Genomic DNA, 20,846 nt, shown 5'->3' on the forward strand with positions numbered 1-20,846 from the left:
TAAACTGATGTCCTTCCCTCTAAGCAATGTTTCTCAAAGTGTAATCTATGGACTATCTACCATGTTTGGAGTATTTGTAAAAATAAGTTCCTGGGCCTCAATCTGGATCTTCTTCTTCTTCTTCTTCTTCTTCTTCTTCTTTTTTTTTTTTTTTTTGCTGAGCTGGGTCTTCGTTGCGGCACATGGGCTTTCTCAAGTTTGGTGTGCAGGCTTCTCACTGTGGTGCCTTCTCTTATTGCAGAGCGTGGGCTCTAGAAGCTCAGGGTTTAGTAACTGTGGCTCACAGGGGTAGTCACCCTGAGGTATCTGGAATCTTCCTGAATTAGGGATCAAACCCGTGTCCCCTGCATTGGCAGGCAGAGTCTTAATCTACTGGACCAGAAGGGACATTCCAATCTAGATCTGCTAAAGAAGAATCCTAGAAGTGGGACCACGAATCAGGATTCGGGCCCTGAGAAAGACCAGAATCAGCAGGGAAGGCACCTTAACTAGGGCCAGGCAAAGCCTCTGCATGCTGACCCCAAAGTTTGCCTAAACACAGTTAGATCAGAGAAAGAACTGATCTAACAGTTCCATGATCACTTTACTTATCTAGAAACATCTCCTTGTTTCCGAGTAAAGGGGCTTTCCCTACTTATTCTGGTCTTTATCAGGGCGTGAGTCTCTGACTTTTCACTGTGGATCATGAAGAGATTCTGTAGAATTCACATCTGCCTTACAGCCCATTCTGAACAGCCCTCTGTTGTGACTTGGCAGACCTACAGGATGAGAAGGGGCCTGCAAAGAGGGTGGGAGCACTGGAGGTTTTGTCTCTGGAGGAAGGTGCACACAGCCCTGGATGGCCCCACCCATGGTTCTAGGCTAACAGTGTATCAGTCCTACTTGGTGTCCTGGACCCCAGGGCTCTAACAACTTAAATAAATTTTATTACAAAAGGAAGAAAAGACCAAAACATCCCCAAATTTTCCCATGGGCTTCCCCCTCGGTGCCAATAAATAAGGTGGGGGAGACTGACCGGAGGAGGGGGTGGGGGTCATGGTTCAGCAGAAATGGGAATGTATAGCCTGGGCAGAGGCTGGGCAGGACATCCAGCCCACTGCCCCTGTCCTGGGCACTGTGATCACATTGGCTGGAACACACAGCTCTGTGTACTGACAGCAACAGTCTCTGGGTGTGTCCCGTGGAGTGTGGCCAGAGAGGAAGGTCATGCCTCAGGATGGCCAGGCTGGCTGCCCTACCCTGCAGGTTCTAGGCAGCATTGAGTCCAGCCAGCTCCCTGCCGGCTCCCAGGGAATCTAGCAGCATCAACTGAGGTGCAAGCCCACCCAAGAGGGGCCTAAGATGGATAGAATGGGCCCTCCCCACTGGGGGAGGCAGGAATGAAAAATCGTAGTGAGGTCTGGCTGGGTTGGGACCCACTGGTCTCAATGATAGAAGGAGAGACCACCTCCCATCGCCAGCTCAGCTTGCAGCTTTGTCACTATACCAAGATGGGGCTGGGGGACACTGGCATCATCCAGTACAAGTCTCAGTGATGTATCTTTGTGGTGGAGGAGATGGTGGGAACCAGTGTCCCCGCTCAGGTCCCTTCCAAGGCCAATGCCCTCCTGGTGGGGAGGCCTTTGGACCCATGTGGGCAGTTCTGGGAGGGCAGTAGAAGGATCCTTTCAGCTCCCTGCCCCGGCCACGCCCAGCGAGTGGAAGCTGCCCTCTTCCAGCAAGAGACGTCCCAGGCGGTAGAGCAGCTGGGGGTACCAGTGCACACCCTCCCCTGGGGTCCAGCTGCCCCATGCCAAGCTGTGAAACAGTCGCAGGGGCCAGAAGGCCAACTGAGCCAGGTGGTGGTCAGCCACGGCCGCAAAGCAAGAGGCCACCACATCCTCCACCACCAGTGTCCCATGCCTTGTTAATGGGGCATAGGCCCCCAGGGCCACGTGCGTGGAGACAGCTGCCACTCTGGCAGGCTGCAGGCCTGGCACCCCAGCCACCAGCACATACTGGCCAGGCTGCACTTGGCTGGCAAACGTGGCTCGGAAGTGGGCAGCTGGCTCAGTGTGATTGTTGGCCGTGAAGAGGAGGTGGGCGGGTGTGAGTGCCAGGCGGCGCGGGGGATCCTGGGTCTCGATGACCTGGAAGGCCCTCAGCCGGTCCGGCTCACGATCGAGGAAAATGAGCACGTCGCTGAAGGTGGGGTTCCCATCCTCCCCCATGGCCAGCACGCGGTCTCCGGGCCTCACAGCTGACAAGGCCACACGTGCCCCACTCTCCAGGCGCACCTGGGCTCCAGCAGGGAAGCAGCCGCCTGTCTTGGCTGCGGCTGAGTGCTCTGCAGGAAGAAGGGACATGAAGGCATTACTGGGTGGAATTTGGAATCCCAGTCATTGCAATCCTCCCCAGCACAGCCAGAGGTGCCCCTGGCTCCCAGGCTGCTCCCCCATCACCATGTCATGTTCCCTGCCCCCCACTTTCTTTGCAACTTTGAACCCACCCCCAGCCTGCAGTATGATGTGCCTTCTTCCCTAGCCTAATGCTTTGCTCATGAGAGGAGCATATTGAGGCTCCAAGCCCAGGGAGCATGAGGGAAAGGGTCCTTCAGAAGCCCAGGTGAAGCCCTCCCCCCACCACTCCCAATCCTGATAAGACTGAAGCAGTCAGAGAGGCCTAGGGTCAGCTGGGCCAGGAAGTGGTCAGCTGTGACTTGACACCCCAAAGCTGCAGCTTCAAGAATGTAAGTCACTTCACGCCTCTGGGGTCTGGATATCCCATTATTTCTCACCCATTTCTCAGATGCTCCCCCCAAATTGTCCTCTTGGACTGACATCCCAAGTTCTATGCCAGAACTGGCCCTTGGCATCTATATACCAAGCGAGAGGAGGGCCAGTGGCGAGAACACAGACTCCTGGGGAAACTCAGAGTGAATGGCCAGGCCAGGGCGTAGCTCAGTGGCCAGGATGAAATCACCATCTTCAGTTCATGTGCTAGGTCCTTGTGTGGGGACAGGACACAATGGCATCAGTGGATGGAAAGCAAGATACTATTTGGGGGTCAGTAGTAATGCAGGGAAGTGACGCCTCTGGGAACTGGCATCGGGCCTGTGTTTGCAAGTGAGGGGTCGATGTGACTTGAAGTAAATACATTTGACAGGGAAGTGCAGAGGGGAAAGGTCCAGATGGGGTCACCACTGTGAGCCTGGTGGGATGAGGAACAAAAGAGAGCCTGGTCTCAGTGTGCCAGGTCTGTGAGTGTGATCGCTGCATGGGGCCAGCACGGAAGGCTGAGCCTGCAGTCAGGGGACCCTGCAGGCAGTCCACACAGGAACCGTGTGAGGCATCCATGACCGGGTTCAGTGCACGTGGCAGGGATGCAGACAAGATTTGAGGGAGGGGGTGAGGTCCCAGTGCCTGCCAATTCTGATCAACAAAGCGGCCAATATGGGAAAATCCACTTTATTAAGTCCATTCTGTTTATTCTTGCCCTCACGGCTGTCCTTGCCCCCCAAAGTCCAGCTTCAGGGCCCCGGGGAAGAGGTTGGGGACGCCTGCGCCCCCTGAGAGGAGCAGACATAGTGCCTTAAAAGGCCTGACCTGCAGCCAGGCTGCGTGTTCTGAACCTCTGGGCTCCTGGCTCCCAGTCAGTCATGCTGATGTCTGGGCACAGCCTGGCCCTGGCCCCACCCCCACCTCCCAGTTCTGCACCACTCTGTATGGGGAGGCCGTCTCTCTGTCAGCCTGGCTTTCTCCATCTGGCCAGCTTGCTCTGTCTTGCACCATTTGCAGCAGGCTCTGGACTGTGGACCGCCTGGTCAGCACCCAGCATCGCTGGGACAGGACCCTGTCTCCCTAGGCACCTGCCATGACACTATCAGGCACGGGTTGAGCAGGTGGTTAAGAGCAGCAGAGGGGAGCGCCGCTGACGTCCTGGTCCCCGAGGTCCCCGCCTCCATCCCTGGGCAGGCCTCTTCACCTTCTTGGTTCCCGCGGGCCCAGCGCCGCCTGCCCACGCCCTGCGGCCCCGGCCCCGGGCCCAATCCCCCGGCAGCGGCTCACCAGACTTGACGGAGCAATGTACGTGGGCTTTGGACTCGTAATACACCCAGTCGAAGCCGGCCTCCACTGCCAAGCGAGCCAGCAGTCCGTACTTATTGCGGTCGCGGTCCGACGTGGTGATGTCCACCGCGCGGCCTTCGTAATGCAGCGACTCCTCCGAGTGGTGACCATCCTCGTCCCAGCCCTCGGTCACCCGTAGCTTCACTCCAGGCCACTGGTTCATCACCGAGATGGCCAGCGAGTTCAGGCGGTCCTTGCAGCGCTGCGGGAGAGGAGGGGACAAAGTTGGGGGAGGGGCTGGCCCGTGTGCAGGTGAGCGCGCAGCCCCGTCCCTTACTCTCCTACCGAATTCGCTGGAGCTTGGAAACCGCGGAGGGTGCTCTGTCCTCTCTTAGGAACAGAGAGCCCTAAAGTGCTTCCTTCCGTTCTAGCATCCCCTGACCCCACTGGGATTGGACCTCGCTGTGGCGCCACAAATCTGGAAGGCGCGTCCACCCGCTCACCCCCGTGGAGGCCTGTCTCTAAGCTCTCTCTCTCGCTCTCTCTCTCTCTCTCTCGCTCTCTCGCTCTCTCTCTCTCTCTCTCTCTCTCTCTCTCTCTCTCCTTGGAGTTACTGCACCTTTTGAGCGCCGGGCCCTTCAGTCTCACCAGGGGACCAGCAGGGGACCGCCTGCTGCCTGGAGGGTAAAGGAAGTACCGGAGCTGACTTGCCTGCGGCCGGCCTGCTAGGCTTGCAAGGCTCGAGGTGCCCAGCAGGTGTCACCGTAGCCCCAGGGCTGAGGCCCGCGAAGCGGCCGGGGCGCGGCAGGTGCGGAGCGCCTCGGCAGCCTTGGGGGGTATGTTGGAGGGGAGTCCCAAGCCTGCCGGGATTCCTCGGCGCCACGAGGCATTCCCGCTGGGACCCTCAGGATCCCAAACCGGCCACGTCCGCTCCGGGGAAGCGGCAGTCCGGGAACCAGAGCTGGTGATCGGCTAGCGCCTGACCCGGCCAGATGGATGACCACTCGGCTTGTCTCCCGCTGCGAGGGGTGGGCTCCCGGCTGATAAAGGCCAAGTAGCAGTTCTCCCTGAGTCAAGAGCACTCAGCACCCCTGCGTCGCCCCTATCTGGGAAAGGACCCGAGAAACGGAGCGTTTGACCTCGGGGTGCCCACTTCATGCTCCGCCTCCCATGAAGTGGGAGACGAGCCGCGCTGGGGGAAGGACGGTAGAGACCATCGTCTGCCCTGGCTCTCTTCGTATCTGGAGCCCGCAGCTGACTGAGGAGAGGGGCCTGGGAAGAGGGGTCTTTCCACAGTCCTTGACTCTGAGGTGCCAGGAGCTGCCAAGTGTGGGCAGCCCACCTCTCAACCTACTCCGCCCCTCAGAGCCGCTGGCCCCCACAGACCCTTGGACTCGGTCTCCCAGGAACCAACAGCGGCTAAAACCCAAGGCCCCATCGGTCCTCCGAGGCTGCATTCTAGCTGGGGGCGCTCACTACCCCCAGAGGAGCTCCGCGTGCTCCTGGCCGCCAGGCTTCTAGCCACCCACCTATGTCTGTCCCGCGGTCCTTGCTCCCCGCCCCACTTTTCCCCCCACACCCCTCCCCTACTCGGGTCCAGAGCCCGGGCACGCGCTGTCAATGATTGCCCAGTCCGTGGCCCGGATCCTTATCTGCATTCCTCGGCGCCCGGCCCGGCCCAGCCACCAGTCAACCTTCGCCCGACACCGCCGGCCAGCCCCGGCGCCTGGGCGCGTGCTGCGGGCCGTGGTCTAACTGCCCTTCCCAAAGCATCTAGAAAGCAGGCTGCCTGCCTGCAGTGGAAACCCACCGAGGAAGGGGACCTAGGTCCCCCTTCCTCCGAACTCGGCCTCAAGGAAGAAAATGTGCTCCCCGCCCCGCCACCCCCACCCTTCCCCCCGGTCCTTGGGTTGAGCGCGCTCCTGTCCCGAGCACTTACGACTAGCCGGCACCCCAGCCCCTCTCTTTCAATCCATCCACAGTACCAAACCCAGGGATTCCCCCAAGTTCGGTCCCAGAGCTTGGCGGCCCGGCACCCCTACCCTTCAACTGCAGCTGCGCCGCTCGGCTCTGGGGACAGACACGTGGGCTCCCCGGCAAGATCCCTTCCCTACCTCCGCCTCCTGGCTCTACCATTGCCCGCTGCTCCTTTAACCCCGACCCCGGAGCGGGCCGCGCAGCGAACCGAGAGCGCGCGGGGAGGAAAGGCCAGTGGGACCCTCCACGCCGGGAGCTTCGCCTCTCGGGTTGCCGAATCGCCTCGACATGAAAGGGGCGCAGCCATGCGGAAGGTTAGGCCAGAGGGACTGGTGCATCTTGCAAACGCGGGAGGCAGTCGGGTAGAGGTACCTCCAGATGCAGCGTCTGACCTGAGCTGCCAGCACTCCAGGGCCGAAGGGGCCACCGCCAACCCGCTGGGCTGTGGCGTTTGGCAGAGGGGAACTCTTCTCATAGCCTCCGGCTTGCTCGGGGAATGCCAGCACTCCGCCGGGACCCCAGCCGGCCCATCTTGGCGAGAGGGGCAGGTGCCAGGGGGCGTGCCAGCCAGTCAAGGAAAGGTGCCAGGGGGCGGGTAGGGCCGGGCAGGTGGCGGTGCTTCGGCGGCGGCGCCCTGCGAGGGCGGGTCGCGCTCACCTGGGTCATGAGGCGGTCGGCGCCGGTGTTCTCCTCGTCCTTGAAGATGATGTCTGGATTGTAGTTGGGGGTGAGCTCCTTGAAGCGCTCCGAGCTGCGCGCGATCTTGCCCTCATAGCGGCCGCTGGCGCCCAGGGTCTTCTCGGGCACGTTGGGGCTGAACTGCTTATACGCGAGCGGCACGAGCTTGCGAGGCGGCCGCCGGCGGCTGCCCACCACCCGGCCCGGCCCGCAGCCCCGCGCCGCCGGCACCAGCAGCAGCAGCAGGAGCAGGCAGAACCGCAGGCGGGGCCGGAGCCGGGCGGGAGACATGGCCAGGGAGCCCCGAGGAGCGGCGGGCGAGGACGCCTGGTGGGCTGATGGGTGGACGAGTCGACCGGAGCGCTGCGGGGGCTCAGGCGTCCGGGTGGCTCCTGGGGGCTCCAGGTGGGGGCGCCATGGGCTGCGCGGCGCGGCGCACGGCCGGCGGGACTCAGGTGCGGGGCGGGGGCCCGGGGCCCTGGCTGGTGGCGGCGCGCTGTCCCCCTCGGCGCCTCGACTCTGAGCTGCCCGGCTCGCCGGCCGCCAATAAATAGGCCGGCCCGTTTGTTTTGGCAACGCGGCGGCGGCGGGGGGCGGCGGGCGGCGGGGCTGCGGGCCGCCGGGCTGGGCTGGGCTGGCCGGGCCGGCCGGCTGGCGGGCCCCGCGGTTAGCACCCCGGCCCCGCGGTCAGGCGGCTGGGGCGGAGCGGGAGCTGCTGCCGTCTGCGGCGCAGCCCGGGGCCGAGTGAGAGGGGAAATGGAAGAGATCCGGGCTCGGGCCCCGCGCAGACCGCACCCTACCCATGTCCCTGCCTCCTGCGCGCTCGACAGCAAACCTGCGGCAAGGGCAGCGCAGCCTCCTCCCCCTCGGGCGGGCGGCCCCGGCACTAGCCAGCCCTCGTTCCGCTCGCTCCTCCGTCGCGCGCCTGCCCGCCCCTGCCCTCTGCGCCCCCCGCACTGCCTGAGTGTGCCCTCCCCGCCCGGACGCGCCCCACCCGGCCTGGCCTCGCCTCTGGGCTCCCCGCGGCTCCGGGGTGCCCCGCCAGGCGCAAACCTCCAGTACAGGAGCTGCCGCCCCCACGGAGACCGCAACCCACGGCGCGGCCGGACGCGAGGGGTGGGGGGCAGTGGCCGGACCGCATAGCCGCCTACGGTGTCCCCTGCGGGGAAGTAAACCCAAAAGGCAGGAGGCCGCTGGTAACCTGGTGCCCCACCCTGGCCCGGGGAGGCGCGCCCTCTCAGCTTGGTGGAGCTGAATTCTGTATCAACCCGGTGCGAAGCTGGGAGTGGGGCATCCAGCCTCATGACGAGTCAGATGGAGGACGAGGTGGACGTGGAAACACTGTTGAAAGGAGCAAAGTGAAGTTGCGGAGGCGTAGGCCAAGGTGTAGAGAAGAGCACCTAAACGGTGACATCAACGGAATAAGGAATCCCGACTGGCTGCCGCTGGCACACGGGAGCTGCTAAATAATTACTCTCTCAGTTCTATTTCACAAATGAAAAAGAACAGAGAATGAGTGATGGCAGCTAGAGATGTAAGCATGGATAGTGTGTGTATGTTAATACGATATTCAGGAAGGCTGAATGAATTAGGATTCATTCCGTTAAAACGAGAAGAGGCAAGTGTGTTAAAAAAACAAACACCATTACAACAAATTACCTGATTTGGTTGCAATATTTTCTACGAATTTAATACAGATAGAAATAAAAGGGCGAGAAAGGTTTAAAAATTCTCCTTTCAAGAATATTAATACTGCTTATGTGCTTGATAAATGGAAGCTTTTAGATATTATACAAGCATTCTGCTTGCATTATCTAATTTAAATCTACAATTCCAAATGCGTTAGTATCCTCCCCATTTTGCAAATGAAGATTTTGCAGTTCTAAGAAGAAAAGCAACTTGCTCCTGGCAGAAGGATTCCAACCTCAGTCCCACTCCAGCAGCACCTGCCACCAGCTGACCCCAGAGCCCCAGCACCCACCCAGCAGACTGGCTCTCTGGGCAGCACTCACTTATCCAGTTCAGTCTGAGTTTGGGACATTGGTAGCTTTTCACAGATATACTCACATTTTCTTGGAATCAATTTTGTGAATACAAATTCAGAATTGGAAGAGACTCAAAACAGAATGTTTACTCCAAGCCCTTCGTAATATAGAAGAGGAAACTGAGGCCCACAGAAGGGGTATTTAGGACGGCTCCACCAGGGTGGAGGGGTGTCTGTCCCTTGGAAACAGAATGGGTCATTTCCTTGACTTCCCTTTGCTTGTGCTTCCTCCCCACGCCCTGTTTGCATTCAGATTCCGTGCCACAGATTACCTGCCAGGCACAGGTGACTCTAACATTGCTTCTTTTCCTTGAAAGCCTTCAAAATGCTTAACATATGAGTTCCCAGGTTCAAGAACCCAGCCCCCCAATCCTGTTCAGATTTCTGGGGTGCACTACTCAGCCAGGTCGGTACCTCTCCCAATCCAGGCAAACAGGGGCTAATCCCATAGGTTTCCATGGCCGCCTATCCTAGATCACCTATCCTTGATCAAGCTACATTAGCACCGCATAAATAATTCCTATGTGACACTGATCAGATCTCACCCAGAGATCTGTATTCAACAGGATCACAGCTTAAGAGAAGAAATGAGAGGAAGAAAGGCAGCATTAATAAGTGGTTATAAGGTAGAACCTCTAAGAGAAGCTTAAAGAAACTGTTTTTTACTTGGAGAAAAGACTGAAATTGAAATTAACAGATCTTCAAGACCGTGCATATGGGATAATAAGCAGGATATGGCCCTAATCTCTAAGGCCAGAAAACGTTTAGGAAAGGAGTTGTATTTGCATTAGAGATGAAGGGAGAAAGATCTAATTTATGGCAGAACTTCTCTTAAAAATAGTTACAAAACACCTGATTCCTAGTACTCATCCACGAGAAATACATAAGAATGCTCATATATGTATGTGTGCCCAATTGACAGTGGTGGGGCTTAGGCCACCCCATTAGGGAATCATCTACTCCATGCAAGCTAGTCTAATAGGCCCAAAAGGACAGAAAATGCAAACAGACAAATAGAAGAGACAGTTGTTGTCCTCAAGGTATTTACTATTCAACCTCAAAGGTAAATCATGAAAATAAAAGGCAATCAAAGCCATGAATGCCACTCATGAACAAGTACAGAATGATGCATTTTAAATTAGATAGGTTAATAGATAAGATGAACTTGATCTAGAAGAATATGGAATTAAGAAACGACTGGTCTAGGGTTAGACCTCTTGGAAGAAATCAGGTTTTTTTTAAATTAATTAATTTATGGCTGTGATGGATCTTTGTTGCTGGCCCAGGCTTTCTCTAGTTGCAGCACTCGGGTTTCTCATTAGTTGCATCTCCAGAGCTCTAGGGCAAAAGGACTCAGTAGTTGTGCCACATGGGCTGAGTTGCCCCTGCAGCATGTGGAATCTTCCCGGACCAGGGATAGAACCCACGTCCTCAGCACTAGCAGGTGGATTCTTAACCATTGGACCACCAGGAAAATCCAGAAATCAGTTTTGAAGGAGAGGAAGGAATGACTGAAAGGAAAGAAGAGGACATTCAGGAAAGGGCAGTGGCACTTGTGATCATTAAGAGCCAAGTTGGATGACCTAGTAAAGGTGGGGGGAGCCCGAATATTGTCTGATGTGATCTCCTCACTCAAACCTTATGATGTATACACAACCATCTTCATTTTATGAATGAGGAGCTGAGGTTCAGAGTTTGTGAGGGAGTTGCAGGAGCAGGAGTTGGAATCCAGGCCTGCTTGCATGCATGTGTGCATGCTCAGTCGTCTCCAACTTTTTCCAACCCTATGGGCTGTAGCCCACCAGGCTCCTCTGTCCATGGGATTTTCTACAAGAATGCTGGAGGAGATTGCCATTTTCTCCTCCAGGGGCTCTTCCTGACCCTGGGACCAAACCTATGTCTCCTGCATTGCAGGTAGATTCTTTACCGCTGAGCCATTGGGGAAGACTCCATAATAATCCAGCTTCTTGGTGAGTAATTCTTAAGGTAAGCATGCTGGGCTGTTAACTTCTGTTCAAGTCACTGGTTTTTCTCTCCAAATCCAGGAGACTCTTGTTATCTTCATCTTGGGCTTTTAAGCTTCATACTCTCTTTGACTAATCATTTCCCCAACTGGTTGGCATCAGCCTGACTCCTATGGTTGATTTATTGAAGAGGTTAGCAACTCCACCAGATTTCACCCATATGCAGGAAGGAAAGAAGCATGCCTGTCTTTCAAGCTTCTGATCAGGGCAGGACACATTTGGAGATTCAATTAGAGCCACTCAACAATGCTATGAATACTGGCTATTGATTAAAAATGGGAATGTCAAGTTACCTTTGCCCTAAAAATAAGCTCATTACAAGGCACTTCAGAGAGATTCAAGCTCTAAAGACCTTGCTTTGATGACTTTGACAGGGTAGGAAAAAGTAGCAGAATTAGTTACAAAGAGTATTTTCCCTTCAAGTCAGAGACTAAAGGCTGTGGGAAACTTTTTATAAACAGAAAGACCTTTGCAGACAGAAAGACACACATATATAAATATATTTCTGAATATGGATGATAACATGTTTACTGATAAATGAGCTTTATTTCCATCCCAGTGTCTATTTGGAAGAAATTAGTGGCTTAAAGAGATTCTTGGAAGATACTAGTTCAGTGAATGTTCAGTAAAGGGGGCAGAGTTCTACTCTTAATACTCAAGCAACGCTCCTGACACACCTGTCAGCTTTCTGTATTAGTCCACCCACACTCAGCTGTCTCTCTTGGTCAAGATAGCACCCTAACGATGCCTGATATATAGCCAAGGGTCAATAGCCAAAGAAAGCAAGAAGGTATATAGCCACTTGCATTATAATAACTTGTATTCTTAGTTTCTGCAAAATGACAAATTCATTCTGTTATGGTTATAGCTAACAAAATGGTATTTAACTCCCACTCTCACCTTAGGATTGGGTTTCCTTGATGGGCTCAGAGGTGAAGAATCTGCCTGCAATGAAGGAAACTCCAGAAGACTCGGGTTTAATCCCTGGGTTGGAAAGATTCCCCAGGAAGAAGACGGTGGAGGAAATGGCAACCCACTCCAGTTTTCTTGCTTGGGGAATTTCATGGACAGAGGTCCTGGTGGGCTACAGTCCATGGGGTCACAAAAGAGACACATCTGAGCATGCATGCATATGCCTACTTTTATTTAGTACACATTCAGTACCATTTTCCAATTTCCTCGCCTTGGTTGCCCCAAACAAAAAAGATTACATTCATTGATATCTACAAATTTATAAAACCACTTCAAGATACTGCTGGTGTGGAGGTGGGTGTGTGCGTGTGGGGGGATGGGTGAGTGTGATAACCCTTCATATATTGACTCAACAAGTGTTTCTGAGAACCTGCTAAATGCCAGACACTATGTCAAGTGCTCAAGATGTGAGAAAAAAAAAAAAAAAGATTCCTGTCCTTATGGAGCTTTATTCTAGTGGGGAGGCACCAGGGGGACAAAACTAAATACAGAAATAAACAAAATATTACTATATATAAAATAAACAAACAACAAGGTCCTATTGCATAGCACCAGGAACTATATTAAATATCTTGTAATGACCTATAGTGGAAAAGAATATGAAAAAAATCACTTTTCTGTACACCAGAAATGAACACAACATTATAAGCCAATTATACCTCAATAAAAACAAATAAATAAAAGTTAAAAAAAACACAAATATATAATGTGTTAGAAAGGAATAAGGACTATGAACACAAAACCTGAAACGGGGTGAAAGGTTGAGAGTACAGCCAGCCTGTGGGCAGCCATCCAAGGTCAGGAGGCAGGTGACACTGTTAAGCAGGGTAGTCAGTGGAGGACTCATTGAAAAGGTGTGATTTAAGCCCAGACCTGAAGGGGGTGAGGATTTCAAGCAGATACCTAAGGGAAGAGAGTTTCTGACAGAGAGAAATGCAAAGAACTAAAGCCCTCAGGTGTTTGCATATTAGAGAAATAACAAGGAGACCAGTATGATCAAAGATGAAGCAAGCTGGTGAATTCCCCAGTGGTACAATATTTAGGACTCAGCACTCTCACTGCTAAGGACTTGAGTTCCATCCTGGTCAAGGAACTAAGATCCCATAAGCCATGTGGCATGCCGCCCACCCCCCACCCCCCAAAAAAAAGAAGCAAGGGGGCAACCGAGTGAATAAGGTTGACTTTCTGATCACAAGGGTGTTTTTCAAACATTTTATGAAGCTCAGAGTGAAGATAACTGACCCTTTAAAGGAATTTATGTCATGTAACTATAGATACAAGACAATTAAGTTAAAGGAGTAATAAAACAGGATTTATCCATAAATTTAAAAAAATTTAGAAAGAGAAACATAGTCATGGCTGTTACTTTCTACCACACACTCTTCAAAAACTTTGGCGGGAAAAAAACTGTGCTTTAAATATCATCTTTGGCCTGCAGACTTCTTGAGAGCCGAAGATATGTCTTTGTGGCAAAATAAAGCACGTAGCATAATACCCGCATTGGTGACAGGGCTAGTGAATGAGCATTCAAATATATGTGAGTTAATACACATCTAAGTATTTCTGTTTCTTGTTGAATATGGGTTTTTGTATCTCATTCCCAACACAGTTCCAACAAACCCATGCCATTCCTTTGAATTCCTTTGCAGTGATCTGGAATGTTCCTGTTGGACTTTCTCATTTTGCAATTCACGTCTCTGTGCAGTATAACCAACTTGGTTCCTTACATATCCCTTCCTGGCCAGGAGTACAGCATTCTTTAGAGATTCCACGGGGGCTCTTTCTTCACATTGAATTCTTCCCACTAGTTACCCAAGCTTCTTAATGGTTGAAATGTTTTCTGTCATATTTAAATGATTTTGATATCAGTTTCATACCTGCTTCCATTCCATTTGATTACTACCATGAAGGTATTTTTGAGATTCATACCCAGAAGCATATACATCTTTTAGATTCTCAGTCCCATGAGGTATTTTCCAGATGTCTTTCTGGTGGGAAACTCAGCTCCCACCAGTTGTCCCTGCTTTAAAATGGCTTTGATGAATGACCTACAGGAGCCATGCTTGTCCCTGAATCATCACATATCACCCGAGGTGGGAAAAATCAAGCTTCTCTGCTGTTGCTCCATCCCTGCCCTATATGAAGAGACTGCGTGCTCAGTCACTTCAGTGGTGTCCCTCTTTGCAACCCTATGGACTATAGCCCTCCAGGCTCCTCTGTCCATGGGATTCTCCAGGCAATGATACAAGATGGGTTGCCATGCCCTCCTCCAGGGGATTTTCCCAACCCAGGGATCGAACCCATGTCTCCTGCATTGCAGGCAGATTCTTTACTCACCTGGGAAGCCTATATGAAGAAATTAAGTACAGGCACAGTTCTGCTATTTCATTCTTCAAGTCCTAAGAACACACGTACACTTTGACCGTTCAACAGTCCACGGTGTGAACTGGGGCCTCACTCTACTTCACTTCATTGGTGACACCTCCGAAAGCAGCGTGGTGGCACCTTGTGCCCAGTGCATCCTGGGTGCATGACAGCCAAGTACCAACTCAAAGTTGGCTACTTCACAAGCTGGGTGTCCTAGAACCTACAAGAGGAACGTCCTCTGCCTTTTCCTGAACAGAGCACCATGTTCATTTGTGCCCTTTAGCACAAGCCAGACATTGCATCTTTTTCTTTTTTTCAAAATGCCATTGTACAGCTCACCTATTCCCTGTCTTGCTATTCTAATTATATAAATTACCCTGCCACAGTTAACTCATACTTATTAAAGAAGTACATAATGGACATTACTACTACTAGAAAACCACTCAAGTTGGGATATCAGCACCACCTTCATATACCATCATAGTATAACTTATATTGCTGTTTTATCAGGTTACTAATGAAACAGAAATGTTTATTACTAGCTCTCTCTCCCCCAACCAGTGCCTTTCTATTCCCTATATGTGACCTACGACCAACTGGCATTGCTTTGTGCCCTGGAAGCACCAGGCAGCAGGAACAGATGAAATCAGCAGTCTTTTCTTCTCATCTGTCAGGAGTTTTTTTTTCTGTCTTGAGTAAAGGATCTCTTTACCACCCAGGATTCCTAGCAGTACTGTTCTTAACCCCAGAACACACATCCTGACTCTGCTGGGGCGTGGGGGGTTTCCCCACAAGCAGAAACTCATCTCACCACCCCTCTCCTCACTCTTCAAGGCCTGGAGGTGGGGCAGCGGGGAGGCAGGATGGAGTGCCAGTCGAGAGGATTACCCTTCCCCTACTCCATCCTCTCTTCTCCTGTCACCCATTTCTGACCGGCTGTCGATCCTATCAGGGGTCCATAAAGCCAGGAGGACTCTGGCCCAGGAGAGGGGGGTAGGGGTTAGGCAAACAGGCCAGGGAGGCAGCTGGTTGAAATTTAACCACAATATTCTTGGTCTCTATTGTTTTGAGTGAGGCCCAATATTTCCACAGCAGGATTATGGGATCTGATTAACCACGTTAGACAACAATGCTGAGCTGGGATGGGCTTCCCCTTCCAGCTGCCAATATGAAAAAGTAAATACGACACCCAAGTTTCAGAAGGGACTTCCAGCAGCCCCCCAAACCTCACTCCCCAGTTCTGACCCCAAAGTGACAGGAGGGAGGAAGAGTGTGGCACTGCGTACTTCTCTAAATCCTGGCCCCTGGCCCAGCAAGACAAGTAACCTGGCACAGTATTCCCAGGTGAGTCAATGGCTGTGCGCGCCCCACACCCTGGAGTTCTTCCAGTGCTCCTTCCGGGTTCCCCTAGGCTGGCCCAGATTCTCAGGAACCCATGGGAGTTAGGTGCTGAGAGGCTGGCGCTCACTCAGAGGGTCCAGAAGTATAGAAAGCACACAAATCGGTTGGATTCCAGGACAGAGAGACTGAGAGCAGGTAGGATTCCACAGCTGAGAAGAGGCTGAGCCTTTTCTAGAATGTTTTGGTGCTATCTCATGACTTCCCATGAGACAGGGTAGAAAAGAGACCCCAGAATTGAGGGAAAGCATTGAGGTCACCATAAACAAAGTCTCAGGAGACAGTATTCCTTGATGGGTCTGGGCTGGGAGACAGAGGATAGGTGGACTTCTAGATTCTCAGGTAGAGATGGATTCCCTAGGGTACCTCCCCATCACAGACAAGCTACTTTACACCCTCCCCTCTCTGAATGTTTCCCCTCAGGGTAGGATCTTCTGAAGCTCTGTCCAAGAGAACCTGGAAGAAAGTTAGAGCATGAAGAAGCCCTTGACATGAATACCCTGCGGCAACTTACAGGAGGGCACAGCAGCTGGGGAAAACCCTCCCTCCACAACGTGGGCTCCCTTAATCTGGCACTTCTCTGTATCTAAGTGCCTAGTAGGATCCACTACAGTTCTACAAGTCCATACATTTACTCATGTTGGTAACAGGGACTAGGAAGCAAAGGTCTTGAGCTCTGAGTTTGGTGGCTTCCTTGTAGAAAGTCACCTGCTCCTTTTGAACTATTTCTTCTTCAGGAAAATTAAAAGACAGAAAAATACTTCTGGGTAGAGCTCAGAAAAGCACATCATGATTGTATGAAAACCCAGTTAACAAAAAGCAGCACCCTTTAGTAGTGTATTACCAGCACAGTGCTATTTTTTGATTTAGCATTAAAAACTGACCCTGTTCTCAAAGTTATACTCTTGAGTATAACCCAACGTAAGGATGGAAACAAAAAGCCCATAGGAAATATGTATATAAATGCTGATTACATTAATAGCACAGAGAGGAGGTGGCAAGAACAGATAAAATGAGCTTACCACGTCACGAGGAAGGTTAATTAAGAGGATTTTAGGTTTCCCCAATACTCTGTGGAGCAAATCCCCTTAGCTTTGTAAATAGGAGGAAATGAAGGACAGAATGATTGAAAAGAAGGAAATGCCCCCGATGACAATGTCAAGTGTTATTCACTCAGTCATGTCCAACTCATTGTGATCCCATGGACCGTAGCCCGCCAGGGTCCTCTGTCCATGGGATTCTCCAGGCAAGAATACTGTCAAGAACGAGACCAAATCTAGGTGGCATGGCCTTTCCCATTCCCATTCCCATCATCTCTTAGGGAATGACACCCAGGCTCCTGCTTATCTCCCAGCCGACCAGGGCGGAGGAGATCAGGAGGTTTATGTGAACAGGAAGGCAAGAAAAGGGAATTCAAATGGACCACAGGACAAAATTTAAAAAGCACTGTGCTGAATGTTCCGGAGACTTGAGTGTCTCTTCCTCCCCCAAGTGCTCCCTGAAGGTGAACCGCATCAGACCCGTGGAAGGATACAGTCCAAGAGGAACAGGTTCTTTCCAGTCCAGAATACAGGAGCTCAGATCTCACTCTCTGCCACCTTACACCCTAGGGACTCTGGGATTCAGTGGGCAGAGACTAGAAGCTCCTTCCTCCCTTTTCCCTAACTTTACTACCCTTTGGAGACCGTCTTTGATCTGGAGGTTGGTTGAACGGTGACAGAACAGAGAATGATCCTCGTGGGGTTTTCTGGGCTCTGGCTCGGGCTCTGCCTTTGGGGGGCTGCTGGGGAAGCCCTCAGTGAAGCTGGAGGAGAGGAGGTGCTGCCCAGCTGCAGTGCTAAGGGATGAAGATTTGTCTCCCAGCAAAGAGCTGGTCTGTCTGGGCTGACTGTGGGGGAGGGGTGAACCACCAGCAAGGCCAAGAAGGCCTTGCAGCCTAGGTGGCGCTATTTCTCTACTTTTTAGGTCAAGTTCCTGCAGGAACTTCCTCGAGGTCCCTAGTCCTGCTCCTGGTTTGCTGGCTTGCTGCTGTAAACCACCTTATATTATTTTTTTTTCTAAAAATACTCCAAAGCAATTGAAAGAGTCCCTTCTCCCACCAGCCAGCCCTGGCCCCAGCCCCGGCCCCGGGGAGAGGGCGGGTAGGCGGGGAGGTGGGCCACTGCTTTATTAAACACAGGGAAAACTAATATTTACGGAATAAAATTTATGGAGCAGCCACGAGAATTCGACCCTTTTATGTGCATGCGGAGTGGGGGTTGGGCCAGGCTGGGGGCCTCAGGGAGGGGCCCAAGCCAGGGGGCAGGGCTGGAATACAGCCTGGCTAGGCCAATTTGTCAAGGCAGGGGTTTCCCTGGAGTTACCCTGGGATGAATGATTTTCAAACACCACCCCTTGCTTTGGGGGGCAAGGGCTTCAGGGCAAGAATGCCTGAGGCAGAGCCACGGGGAGCAATGTTTCTCTAAGGATGTGCCTTTGGGCAGTAGTCCCATGGGGGCAGCAAGCTTTGGGGATACAAGGGGCAGTGAGCAGGGAAGTCATTAGGCATATTCTCATTTAACCTTTTTAAAAAGTTACACATTCTTTTGAGAGCATGAAAAAAAAATATGCTCTTAGGATTTTATTTATAATTTTAGGGGATTCACAAGCCCCTGATCCCCCCTCTGATTAAAAAATGCCTTCTCTTGAGACTGTGCTTTTAGGGCAGAGGGATTACCTAGAGTGAAGAACCCTTATTTTCTTTCAATTTGCTGGGGAAGTCTCTCCATTTTCCATGTGGTCTCATACCTTGAAATCTCTCTCTCTATACTATGCCAAGAGAAACTAAACAACAAAGTGAGTCATCTGATAGATTGTTTTTACATAGTTCCCTATGTACTTCAATGACAGTCACCACCAGGGCACAGACCGGGGCACTGGCCTGGAGGTAAAGAAACTTATCAGCAGCAACTGGGAATGAGCCATGGTGGAGCTTTCAGACTCTGCCAGCAGGTGAAGGCCTGGGGTAAGTCCTGGAGTCTGCCAAGGCTCCTCCCTTGAAGAGCTAATATGCTCAGTTGCTCAGTCAGGTCCAACTCTTTGCAATCCCATGGACTGTGGCCTGCCAGTTACCTCTGTCCATGGGAGTTTTTTTTTTTTTTCCCCAGGCAAGAATACTGGAGTGGGTTGTCATTTCCTACTCCAAGGGATCCTCCCAACCGAGGAATCAAACCAGTGTCTTCCACCTTGCAGGCAGATTCTTTACCACTGGGGCATTGGGAAAGCCCTGAAGAGCTAACTGGGAGTAGTAAGAACATCCTCTTAAAAATAGGTAGGGTCACAGGAAAAAAATAGTCACAGCTGAAGACAGAAAAGAATGACTTTACATCCTTCCTGGAAAATGTTTTCAGTGAGGTATATAATAAGGCAGCTCAGAACTCAACAGTCTGGGTTCAAATTCTGGCTGCTACTTATTAGCTGTGTGACCTCTAATAGGGGGGTTTCCCAGGTGGCACAAATGCAAGAGAACCCACCTGCCAATGCAGGAGAAAAAACAGAGGCAGGTTGGATCCCTGGGTTGGGAAGATCCCCTGGAGAAGGAAATAGCAACCCACTCCAGTATTCTTGCCTGGGAAATTATGGACAGAGGAGCCTGGCAGGCCACAGTCTATGCGATCACAAGAGTCAGACACACTTATTGACTGAACCACCGTTGCCACTTAGTAGAGTAGCTGGTACACATTAACTGCTTAATAGATGGTAACTGTTTATTGTTGTTATTACAATCATCATTATTTTATTATTACTTGGATGGTCCTCTTTCTCCCAAGACTTGACACGGGGGCAGAAACACCAGTCTTATGTGTTTCTCTCTCGGTGCCAAGAGAGACGATGTGACTGAGGAGGCCTTTGACCAGCATGAGTAAATAAACCAGAAAAGGCCTCTGTGGGTTCTGCCCCGACCCCTTCCTCTACCTAACAGCTTCCAGTGAATGTCTGAGTTCTACTCTCCTTCCTGTCTCTCCAAGGTAAAGATTCAGATGGTATTACCTATAGAGGAAAACCTAGCAGAGAAGGCCAAAGAGCTTTATGAATGCTGGTCTGTTAAATCTTTTTGTTGTTGTTTTTTTTTTTTTTTTTTCGGCTGAGCCTTGTAGCTTGTAGAATCTTAGTTCCTCAACCAGGGATTGAACCTGGGGTTGTGGCAGTGAAAGCACGTAGTCCTGACCACTGAACCACCAGGGAAGCTCCAAATTTTGCTAGATTTGTCCAAAAAGTTGACCTTCTAACTGAGACAGTCTATCTCATACAGGCTTTATATCTTTTCCTGCTAAGCACTATTCATTCTATACGTCAGTTCGGTTGGTCCCAGAGAACCGTGGCCATTTCCTATTCCCAGTCTTCCTATGTTTTCTAGTTCTTCTATTTACTCTATCTGAAGTGAAGGATGGGAGAGCAAAATTCTTTTTTCTCCCACTCCAGGAAACTAACTTGGCCCTAAGGCTCACAGTTCTTTGTCATTTCAATCCCATGTTGTGGTTTAACCTGTTGTCTATGCCTCAGAAATAGATAAAAAAACACCCCGTATCAAGCTGGACCAAGAAGCACAGAAGCCATAGGGCACAAGACTATGGAGAGAGGTTTCAAGATCAGTGCTCCCCAGTGGAGCCTTAGCACAAGCCACAGAAGAGAAGCATAAAAAGAATCCTGAAGGATTGGACAAGGGCCTTGACTTCATCCAGAGACATTAGTGGGCTGGGATCCAGTAATGGGTTGGTTATATGTTCCACAGATAAGCAATCTCAAAAGCAGGAGTGTGAGTGCTTTTTATTCTGTGCTAGAGAAGAGTGTCTCTGAGAAGCATCTGGGAGTAGCTAAGGACTCTAGAAAGATAGGCAAGACTTCCTTAGTATGTTGTGCCTTTTTGCTGACCTGCCCCATATACCTAAAGTCCATGATAGATCCTAAGTCTAGAGAACCTTCCCTAAAAGAAAGGAGGGTGTGGGACTCCCAGAAACTGTCTTTCACTCAGACAAGGAAGGCCAGTGCCCAGTGGATTGGAGCCAGGATTCCCTTGTTAACAGTAGCCATGCCTGTCAACATGAGCTTTAGTTATCTGGCCCTTACAGTGGAGTCTCTGACTGTATAACTCTGTGTCAAAGATGCTGCTGCCACAGGAGCTCCTTCCAAGGTAAGACTAGGAAACTACTCTCCAAGTCCATCCTCAGCAGTTGAGATGGTGACAAGTTAACTGAAAAGCCCCCTTAGCTTCTTCCTCTTGACTTTCAACAGCTGAGGTCTCTGCATAGGGCCTGAAGAAACCTAGAAAACAAAGAAATCCAAGTTAATAGAGGTTTTGAA

At 51.6% G+C, this 20,846-nt stretch overlaps 2 protein-coding genes and 1 long non-coding RNA gene across 3 annotated transcripts in view; 1 reads left to right on the forward strand and 2 right to left on the reverse strand.

Moving 5' to 3' along the window:
* Window positions 1-904: 904 nt before the first annotated feature.
* IHH (Indian hedgehog signaling molecule) lies at window positions 905-7,222 on the reverse strand. The gene is made up of 3 exons (XM_027965204.2): window positions 6,681-7,222; window positions 4,047-4,308; window positions 905-2,326 (listed from the first exon to the last, which is right to left on the reverse strand). Exons 1-3 carry the CDS (start codon window positions 6,990-6,992, stop codon window positions 1,668-1,670), a joined length of 1,233 nt encoding a protein of 410 aa, XP_027821005.1. The 5' UTR covers window positions 6,993-7,222; the 3' UTR covers window positions 905-1,667.
* On the forward strand, window positions 6,668-17,695 carry LOC132659332 (uncharacterized). Its single transcript, XR_009599647.1, has 2 exons — window positions 6,668-10,715; window positions 11,675-17,695. It is a non-coding gene; the product is annotated as an uncharacterized LOC132659332 (long non-coding RNA).
* A 1,536-nt stretch (window positions 17,696-19,231) lies between these two features.
* The window catches only part of NHEJ1 (non-homologous end joining factor 1), a 90,348-nt gene continuing 88,733 nt past the window's right edge, over window positions 19,232-20,846 (reverse strand). Inside the window, exon 8 of the mRNA XM_012146435.4 lies at window positions 19,232-20,807. Coding sequence (XP_012001825.3) covers window positions 20,733-20,807 — 75 coding nt within the window. The 3' untranslated portion in view covers window positions 19,232-20,732. The remainder of the gene's footprint in view (window positions 20,808-20,846) is intronic.

The sequence above is a fragment of the Ovis aries genome, chromosome 2 (genome assembly GCF_016772045.2).
Source record: "Ovis aries strain OAR_USU_Benz2616 breed Rambouillet chromosome 2, ARS-UI_Ramb_v3.0, whole genome shotgun sequence".
In the NCBI taxonomy this organism is placed as follows: domain Eukaryota; kingdom Metazoa; phylum Chordata; class Mammalia; order Artiodactyla; family Bovidae; genus Ovis; species Ovis aries.

Coding starts and splice junctions, on each gene's coding strand:
- IHH (XM_027965204.2), bottom strand. CDS start 6,992: ATGTCTCCCGCCCGGCTCCGGCCCCGCCTGCGGTTCTGCCTGCTCCTG. Junction 4,309..6,680: donor CCGACCGCCTCATGACCCAG/GTGAGCGCGACC, acceptor CCTCTCCCGCAG/CGCTGCAAGGACCGCCTGAA. Junction 2,327..4,046: donor ACATTGCTCCGTCAAGTCTG/GTGAGCCGCTGC, acceptor TTCTTCCTGCAG/AGCACTCAGCCGCAGCCAAG.